The sequence below is a fragment of the Sphaerodactylus townsendi genome, linkage group LG04 (genome assembly GCF_021028975.2).
Source record: "Sphaerodactylus townsendi isolate TG3544 linkage group LG04, MPM_Stown_v2.3, whole genome shotgun sequence".
Lineage (NCBI taxonomy): Eukaryota > Metazoa > Chordata > Lepidosauria > Squamata > Sphaerodactylidae > Sphaerodactylus > Sphaerodactylus townsendi.
The window spans coordinates 32,685,895-32,695,796 of NC_059428.1; the positions used below are offsets into that span (position 1 = coordinate 32,685,895).

A 9,902-nucleotide genomic window follows, 5' to 3' on the forward strand; every position below is an offset into this window, starting at 1 on the left:
GAACTTTGAAAGCTGAAAAGAGAAGACTTGACTTTGGAATGGAAAAGTTCCAGGAACAATAAACACGTAAATAAAAAAGCCCAGGAATGACAAGGAAAGAGAGGAGCCTAACTGTGACTTGAAACAGAGATCTGGTAACTTTGAGATTATTCTGCCAACAGAAAGTAAGTTTTAAACCTACAGAGGGACGATTGAGCTTGTTGCCTGCTTCATTTTCCTTTTGCTTGGTGGCTGTTAGGTAACATTTGCTCAGCCATGTGGTTCCCCTTATTGTAAATCAATGACTGCAAATACAAAAAAAAGTTAATGTTTACATAAATACCGTTTCACCTACATCTGGGAATGGTTTCTTATTTTTGTAGTACCCATTGTAAAACAGACCTGGGAAAGAGAGGCCGCTCTTATTGAATACTACAGCGATTACATGGAAACTTCTATTCCTACTGTTGACTTAGGAGTGCCAAATACCGAAAGAGGTGAGTTTTTTAAGCAGTGTCAATACTGCATGATATTACTTCAGTTTAGTGATGAAAAGCTTTCACCAGGGAATATATAGTTAATGGTGATATGCTCATGGTACACCCCCCCCCCCACCATACACACACACGATGATCTCAGTGCTATGTTTAAAATATGAAAGCTTGGTTCATAGACCTGACCTTCTTCTGCCAGCAGCAGCAGCAGCTGCTCTTCTGTTTCTTTCCCAACCTATCTGGGCTTGTTCTTGAAGGTGGGCTCGGCAATACAGTCTCAACGATCTATTTCTCAAAGGCCCTATTTATTTATTTCCATGATGTGACCATAAAGGAGGTGGCATAAGAGCTGGGAATCTTCCCTGAAGGTGGAATTTGTTTGGCAGCTATGGAAGGAGAGGAGACTTATGTTCTTGACCTGTTGCTGCCTAGTGTTTGCTGCTGGCGCCCATCACAAGCTGCAATAATATGAGCACAGCTCCCTCAATCTTCCTACTGAGCCTTTCTCAGCCATGCACATAGAAGCACCAAAGACAATAGTCATCCCTATGCATTGTGAAGCAAGAGGGGTTCCCAGGTGCATTCAAGGGGGAAGGAATTAGGAAGAGGCTTTTTACCTTCTGCAAGGAGTGAATGAGAAGTGAGTGAATGAGAATTCTCTCCACAGTGCCCTTCCAAGTTCAAAGTTATTTGGCCTTCATTTCCTTCCCCTCGCCCTTTGACATGCTTAGTTGCTGACACATTCACTGCATCACACCGTGCCTATCTTTGACAAGCTCAAAGAGGCGAAGAGGGAAATCCTGGGGACACAGGAAAGACAGAGCTTCACAGGCACATGGCCATATATGTTAATTTATAACTGTATCGAGAGATGGGGCAGTGGCAGTATCAAACCTCTGCTTCCTACTAAGCTATCCTATTATCTGGTTGTGGTGGGTTTTCCAGGCTGTGTGGCTGTGGTCTGGTAGATCTTGTTCCTAACATTTCGCCTGTATCTGTGGCTGGCATCTTCAGAGGTGTATCACAGACACTGTGTCCATCGTGTCTACCAGACCACGGCCACACAGCCCAGAAAACCCACAACAGCCAGTTGAATCCAGCCATGAAAGCCTTTGACAATACAGTATCCTGTTATCCTTTTCCTTGGTCTTTAATCTTCCTGCTTGCATTCCCTGTCCGTTGTGCTTCATTGGCCCCTTTCCCTCACACTTCTGGCCTCCAGTGCCTTCCCTTGTTCTACGTTTTCCCCTCCTCCTTTACAGACACAAGATGACTCCTCCCCACCTTGATTTTTTCTTGGGCTCTTTCCGCACATGCAGAATAAAGCACTTTCAATCCACTTTGAATGCACTTTGCAGCTGGATTTTGCTGTGCAGAATAGCAAAATCCACTTGCAAACAATTGTGAAAGTGGATTGAAAGTGCATTATTCTGCATGTGCGGAAGGGGCCACAGTTTTTTTTTATTTTCTTCATCCCTTTATCTTTGCCTGCAGCCTTCCCTGCAATTTATATGGAATTTCTTCCTTTTTTCCCTTTTTTGTAATCTTGCAAATAGGTCTGCATAAAGGAGATAATTGGTGTACTGAAAAAGACACAGAAAGCTTCATTCTTAGCTTTTCTGTGTGTTTTTTCTACTCACAGTTCCTACGGGAAGAGGCGTTGTGGGTTGTCTTTTCCCAAGTCATAGGTTGCAAGGTCCTCAAACATAGTCTGTTACCTTCTCCTCCTTAGTTTTACAGTCTCTTCTGCTTCCCTGGTCTAGTAGCAGTCTGAATAAATCAGACTGCCACAATAACTATGATAGATCTTCATACTCACAGCAAAGAATCTTTGCTGGTGCCAACTCTGGTTGCTGGTGCATGAAGGACTTGATATATGGTGCTCGAATAATAGCTGCTTATATCTATCACATATTCAAGCTTGGAAGTTTTATGGAAAATTCAAGAAGTAATTTCATGCATAATGTTCAGTAGCTTGCAATAGAAGATATATGGTTCTTTTAATTTCCCAGAATCCTTTACCAAAACTCCTTGCTTCTGTATATTACCTCTGGTGTGGTACAGAGGTAGCAGATTTGGACATGGGAGCTGGGGGATTCTGCCACGCATCCCCACTCTACCATGGGAACTTACTGAGTGATGGTCTTTGAAGTGAAGTCACACGCTCTCCAGTTTCCTAACTCTACCCCTCTAAGCAGGGTAATAAGCCTGTGGGAGTGATAAAAATAAAGGAGGGGACAATAATGTATGCTGCGTTGAGCCCACAGTGGGGAGAAAAACAGTATAAATGAAGTAAATAAACAACATTTTATTCTCTAAGATCTGATGTAGTACATTCACAGAGGGGCAGAGCAACAAATCGGGAAAACACTGATTTAGATCTCTTCTCTGTAGTGAAGTCACTACTGGATAGATGAAGTCACTACTGGATCGATGTAGGCAAGCCACTGTCGACTCCTAGGCTCTTCTGAATAACCTCCTGCTCCAAGGAGGGCGAAGAAAGCTGGGATTTGCTCTCTGCTTTAGGGAAGAGATGCTGGCTGGATTCAGTTTCCAAAGAAAGCTGGGGGTGGAGTGGGAAGAGATTTTCCCTGAGAGCCAGCGTGGTATAGTGGTTAAGATCAGGTGCACTCTAACCTGGAGAACCAGGTTTGATTCCCCCTTGAGCTGTGGAGGCTTGTCTGGTGAACCAGATTAGCTTGTGCACTCCATCGCATGCCAGCTGGGTGTCCTTGGGCTAGTCACAGTTCTTCAGAGCTCTGTTAGCCCCATCACAGGGTGCTTGTTGTGGGGGGAGGGGCAAGGGAAAGGAAGCCCCTTTAAATCTCTTTACAGGAGAAAAAGGGGGGATATAAATCCAACTCTTCTTCTCCACGAACACAGAAAGAGACCTGAGGGCAAATGGCTTTGCTGTGTGGGCCTGAGAATGAGCTTACTACTTTGCTTGTCATTCAGCTGGTGGGGAACCTGACGCTCCCTGTCTGTCTTGTTCCATCCAAGATCCCTTGAATTTCTTACCCAAGACTTAAGAAGCAAACAGATGCCAGCAAATACAGTGGCAGGTGCCATAGCACCTGTGGGCTGGCAATCTCTGCTTGGTTCTAGCACAACTTTAATGAACCAGGTTATTGATCCAAAATCAAGGGAAAGTCCACCAACCCCTGATATCAACCCGTAGTCTAAAGTTTCAACCTGGGATCTTAGACTCCTGGGTCCTAGAGGTTTGTTGGGTGACCTAGGGCCAGTTGCATCCTCTCAGCCTAAACGATTTCACAGGGTGGCCGTGAGGATAAAATGAAGAACGACATAAGCTGTTTTGGGTCTGCAAGGGAGAATATAAAGGAAGAAAAGAAATAAAAAAGTAAACAAAGATGGTACTGCTAGATAAACACCATTGGCCATAGCATCTATAGACTTTTGTCATTGGTCAGTTGAATTATTACATCGTATTTGCTTTTGGATCCTATCTCTCACCTAGGGCATTGTGGAAAAACGTTTGCCATTTTGGAAAGATTTTTAAACCATCACCCTTCTACAACACCTTGGTTGGTCATTGTGGATGATGACACTTTAATAAGGTATGAATTTCATAATCAGAGGTAACAGCGTTGCACTCTTCCTTATAAGTCCACTCACTTGAAAGCCATGGTTGGAGAACTATCATTCAGTAGCAGTGCTCTGAAGTGAAATATGAACTGTCAGGGATCTAGGTATAGCTTTTTTATGGTGTGGGTTCGTGGGTGGAGCTCGTGGGTGGGGCGCCCCCTGGGGGGGCAGGCGTGCACGCAACAGAACTAAGGGAAACCACCTGCACAGGCAGCTGGCATCGCACGCTTGCAAGTTGCAAGCCAGCCGGCCAGGGAAAGCTCATCCAAAGCATCTCAATCTCTACAGTACCCATTCTGGCCATGAGGGTTTGTAATAACAGCTTCATTTGGGGGGGGGGGGGGGGGGGGGGATTACCCAAAATGCATTAAAATTAGATACCATCTTTTCCTGTTAAATTGCTGCTGTTTTCCTGCATGTTGTTGTTCAGCTGTTTTGATGTTTTGACTGTACATTGAGATAAGATAATGCCATCAGGTTCACAGACTCCTCAAAGGGAGTGATACAAGTATATTTGAAATGATGGTAGTGTAAGTGTATGATGTAGGCAGGTAGAAGAATGTGGCAATTGCATTTTTCAGTTTATAGAAGGAAAAGTATTTAATGATTGCATAGCAGCAAAGAAATCTATGGTTTTAATTGGAATTATCATTACTCTAGAACTAGTATTAAGAAGAATAAAATGCCTAACCAAGATTTAAAATCTGAATTACTGTTGAATGCATTATGGACAGGAAATTAGATGTTGCAAGCAGCAGTTGTATCCTTCACAAAGGAACTAATGGCGTAGAAAGACATCTTATTGCTAATGGGCTGGGTTTTTTTGAAAAATTCTGTAATGCTTGTTCATTCAATCCATGGGTACTTTTGTGGACTATAGTAACATACCTGATCTCTTTCCCATAAACGGTTGTTTGCCGCTTTCAAAATCCTTACTTTGAGAAAAATGTGCTATTTCTGCCCATTTGATTACTTAATGTTATTTGAAGAGCTCCATCTGTTTGCGCTTAGATGCTACTAGGAAAGCGTGCTCGTTGCCCTTGTGGGTGGCTTGAAGTGCAAGGTATGCGCTATGCCGCGGCAAGCCATGCCAGCCAGACAATCTGGGCAGCTGCCATTCTCTGGCTTTAGATTTGTTATGGCAGTGATCACAAAATAACTTTCTGGCACTGAAGAGCTGTATCGGTCCGTGTGGGTGCTGGAGGCAGAAGCGTGTTTTATCCACTGATTCATCCTTGATGCATTATCTGATGCCAAAGTCAGAAGCATTATCCAAACATTATCTGATTAGAGTGTAATTTCTTCAGTGCTTTTTAGACAGAATGAGATACAGCCGTCCACCCACCAGTGACAGCTCATCCTCCATGTTTCATGTTGGCTGCAATTTCACTTGGAAGTCAATCAAAGAAAAGAGATTGGTAAAACAAAATCAATGGCAGTTGGGGGGAAAGGGGTCTTAACCATGAACAATAGAGATCGAGATGCCAGGGTACACTTCTGCTGAACCTCATTTTTTAAAAATCTGAACTGTGAAATACCCAGCTCTTTCAATCACAAAATACCCACCTTAAAAGTTGTCTGTGTCTCTAGTATACATTTTATTTAACTGCTGTTTTATGTGCTCTTCTTGAAGGAATTTGACACTTTCAGTTCTTTTTTTAACTTCCTTTAAACCAGCTTCCTTCTCCTTTTGTGTACCTCTCTAGGCAGGTCTAAAAAAACTCAAATGAATGCTGATATGTTTCATCTCAAATACTAAGTATTTATAAACAGAGACCAGAACACCCTATGTGTGTGTGTACACAGAGAGAGGAGAAAGAGTGTATGAGTATGTAGGGCTGTAACCAGGATTGCTAACTGTTCCTGAAAGTTAACTCCCTTTCTATTCTGCCTAGTGAACAGTCCCACATAGCTCAAAACTAGCAAACTGTTACACCATCCAGGCGATGATTCAATTAAGAAGAGACATAAAGCTAAAACCTCACTGTGCACTTGAAGAGTTAATGGTTTGCTGCAGCCTGAAGTGTTCAATATAACATATGAAAAAAGTTCCAATGGATTTTGGTGGTAGTCTCCTGATTTAAGTAGGAATCAGGTCTGACCCAGCTTAACTTCTGTGATCTGATGAGATTAGGTGGCCGGGGCCATCCAGGTCGGGGCTAAATAGGAGAACAGCCTTTGTAAATTGAACATAAAACCATTTCACTGTCTTGTTTTACGCAATGAAAATTCTTATGGCATGTAACAATCCAACAGAAGAACAAAATGTAAGCCCTAAAAAAAACCTCTACTGGTGTATTCTGGAACCCCTGAATGTCTCATGCCTTGAAAACTGTATGGGGTCATCATAAGTCAGCTGTGACTTGATAGCCCGCATACATACATGCACACACAGAAAGACTTTTGGAAGACAGGTGCACTCTACAGCTCTGTTGAAAGGAGATCCAGTTTGGTGCTCCAAACATCCTTCCACCTGCTGGGAAACACTGTCTAGAACCGTGGTGGTGAACCTTTGGCACTCCAGATGTTATGGACTACAATTCCCATCAGCCCCTCCCCCCCCCCCCCACCCCCCCCCCCCCCCCCCCCCCCCCCCCCCCCCCCCCCCCCCCCCCCACCCCCCCCCCCCCCCCCCCCCCCCCCCCCCCCCCCCCCCCCCCCCCCCCCCCCCCCCCCCCCCACCCCCCGCCCCCCCCACCCCCCCCTCCCCCACCCCCCCCCCGCCCCCCCAACCCCCCCCCCCCCCACCCCCCCCCCCCCCAACGCCCCCCACCCCACACCCCCCCCCCCCCCCCCCCCCCCCCCCCCCCCCCCCCCCCCCCACCCCCCCCCCCCCCCCCCCCCCCCCCCCCCCACCCCCCCCCCCCCCCACCCCCCCCCCCCCCTCACCCCCCCCCCCCCCCACCCCCCCCCCCCCCCACCCCCCCCCCCCCCAACCCCCCCCCCCCCCCACTTGAGATCTGATACCTTTTTAATTAATGCTAGATGATCCAATTAATTGTTAATCCAATTAGTCTATTAATATTGGAAGCTGTTTTCCAGTTTAACAATGTGTATACCATAACTAGCTACTACTATTCTGGAAAACAACGGTTATAATTTGCATAATATGAAAATATCCATGTATGTACCTTATAATTCTACTCATATCCACACATGATATAGATATATATCAAATGTAGACCTTACAAAACAATTAATGATTTCTGCAAGCTGTGTTTCATAAGATATGGGAGTAGCTTGAGTTCAACAGGAAAGATCACCTTTGCAGGCTGAAGGTCCTTGGTTCTACTTGATATCTTTAGCTAAAACAGGGCTGGGAAAGTCCCTCTCTGGGACCTTGGAAGACTATCAGAATAAACAAAACTAGACTAGAAAGATCACTTGTTTAGCTAGATCTGTAGGATATAGACATTTGATGAAAAAATGGGAAAGAGAAGAAAGGTCATGGTTGTGCTGGCCTGAACTACCCACTCAGTGGACATCACTTTCACTCAAAGAAAAGAACATGGCACCTTTTATGTGGTGTAAAGATCCTGCAGTTTCTATGCTTGTAGTTCCTGTAGAAATATTTCTTACATGCATGAGCTCTCCCACTCCCGACCTGCATATGATTTCATAAGTTTCCTTGGGTGCTTACCAGCATCTAATGAAGCTGCCTGTCCTCAATTAATCACATGTTGAAGAATCTATCTGCAAGAAGTTTTGTAGATGAGGGATCTCTCAAATTTATGTCCCTTCACTATCAGTCTGAATACAAAATCTTACCATCCCAGTCCTTCCACAGGCCAGGTATCCATTATAACCTCTGGTGGGACAAACTGTATACCAGAGGTGATGCTAACAGAACCAGGTTAACACAAGTCCAAATCCAACTGAAGTTAAATCTACAGCTTCTTACATTTATGAAAAGATCTCCATTGATATCTGTCCTTTGTACATGACAGATGGCTCGTTTTCTTTCTCTCTCAGTAAGTGAAATTACTGCTGATTTAAAATTCATACATTTCCTTCCTTGCTGACATAATCAGTTGCTGCTAGAAAAGAACCAGCCACCTGCACGTGGCAAGTTTTATCTGTTTTGATAGACAGTTTCTATTATATTTCATGGTTAAAACACACATGATATTTTGTGCTGTATATATTTAGTTCTTCATTTTGCTGTTCTTCTTTATCTTGAAGGCTACATCTACACCTTACTGGGTATGACACTATCATAGCATTAGAGCAACCATTAACTCCTGGATTGTCTCATCGTTGCAGGAAAATCCCATTGTAAATGACTGACAATGGTAACAATGCCAAAATATCCATCTTTGTGTGGATGCAGCCATGGAGCACAAAGTAAACCAAAATGGAGATCAGATTCAGAGGGCAGCTAGATCAGTCTGTCTTGGGAGAAATATGAAAGAATCCTCTGTCACCTGAGGTCATGTGTATACAGGTGACACAGATGATATAATAATATGACATAATTGTAACTCGCTCTACGCGGGCCTTCCCTTGCGTCTGATTCGGAAGTTAAAACTGGTCCAAAATGCAGCTGCGCGTCTGCTTACAGGTAATGCCATCTGGGATCATATCCAGCCTGTGCTACGCCAGCTGCACTGGCTCCCAGTAGAGTTCCGAATCATTCTTCAAGGTGTGGGTGTTGATCTTTAAGGCCCATGCCACCTGGGGATCCCCGATTCCTCTGATCATCACCCAAGCACATGTCCTATCACGGCCTCTGGCTTCAGCAGAGGCCAACCATCAGGTGAACCCCGCCCCCGGCGATGATATCGGTTGGTTTCCACACGGGCCAGGGCCTTTATAGCCCTGGGCCCCAGCCCAGGAACGCTCTACCACTGGCGCTGTCCGACTGCGGGACCTGGGATAGAGGTTCCGGCAGGGCCTGTAAGACGGAGCCTGTTCCTACTGGCCTTCGGAAGTTCAGCCGTTGATGAGGCCTCCCAGGCGCATGGCCGTGATCTGCTTCGGCCATCTTGGGATCTATTAAGCTCTTCCCTCCCATAAGAGGGGAGTCAGAAACTGGGATTATGGATGCCATCTTAAGCACAATTTACCCATTATAGCCAAGCCTCTATTTTATCACTATTTAAAAAAGCCTTTTAGCTGCTCTTGAAAATCTGGAAATTCCTGATGGCCGGCTATGTAATGCACCGGCCTAGAGCCCCTAGGGATGTGGGGAAGGCTCCAGAAGTCTGAAAATAAATGGGGCCAAATAAATAGCCAGCCAAATAAAACAACTGGAAGATAGAAAATCCTCTTTAATCAGTAATTTCCAGCAAATGCCTTGGAAAATCTAGTGTTTTCACTCTGCTTTTCTAGTCTCATTAAATTTGATTCCTGGTGAATAGAGTCTTGAGGAGAGGGAATATCTCTGGGGTGACCCACCATGACTGAAAAACGTCCGCTGGCCTCCTTAGTGCTGCTCATCCTCTATCCTAGATCTGCTTCCCCTGAAAAAGATCCTGACTGGCCAGCCGTGACTGGTATGGGAGCTGGAGAACCTTGTACCTACACTGCCGAAGGCGGCCTCACGGCCGCATTCTAGCAGCATTCTCTGGAGGATTCTACCTGCACCTGTGACTGGCATCTCTCTAGAGGATCCATGTGGTAAAAGGGAAAGCAAGCGGAGGCGGAGAGCACGGTGAGGCCAATAGGTGAGGGCCATCTGAAGAGAAGTAGCTTGGCATGTGAGTAATAGCCGAAATCTGTATTATGTGAGTCATTGCTAATTGATCTTGCCATCTTCATTGTAACTAGAACCTGCTACTGCATTGTAACTCCAGCATCAGATCCTCCAAGATGCTAGCCAAG

At 45.3% G+C, this 9,902-nt stretch overlaps 1 protein-coding gene across 1 annotated transcript in view; it reads left to right on the forward strand.

Moving 5' to 3' along the window:
- The window catches only part of B3GLCT (beta 3-glucosyltransferase), an 81,175-nt gene extending 71,539 nt beyond the window's left edge, over positions 1-9,636 (forward strand). The window contains exons 11-13 of the mRNA XM_048494044.1: positions 363-476; positions 3,952-4,051; positions 9,531-9,636. Of these exons, the coding sequence (XP_048350001.1) occupies positions 363-476; positions 3,952-4,051; positions 9,531-9,636 (320 nt within the window). The remainder of the gene's footprint in view (positions 1-362; positions 477-3,951; positions 4,052-9,530) is intronic.
- Positions 9,637-9,902: the final 266 nt, after the last annotated feature.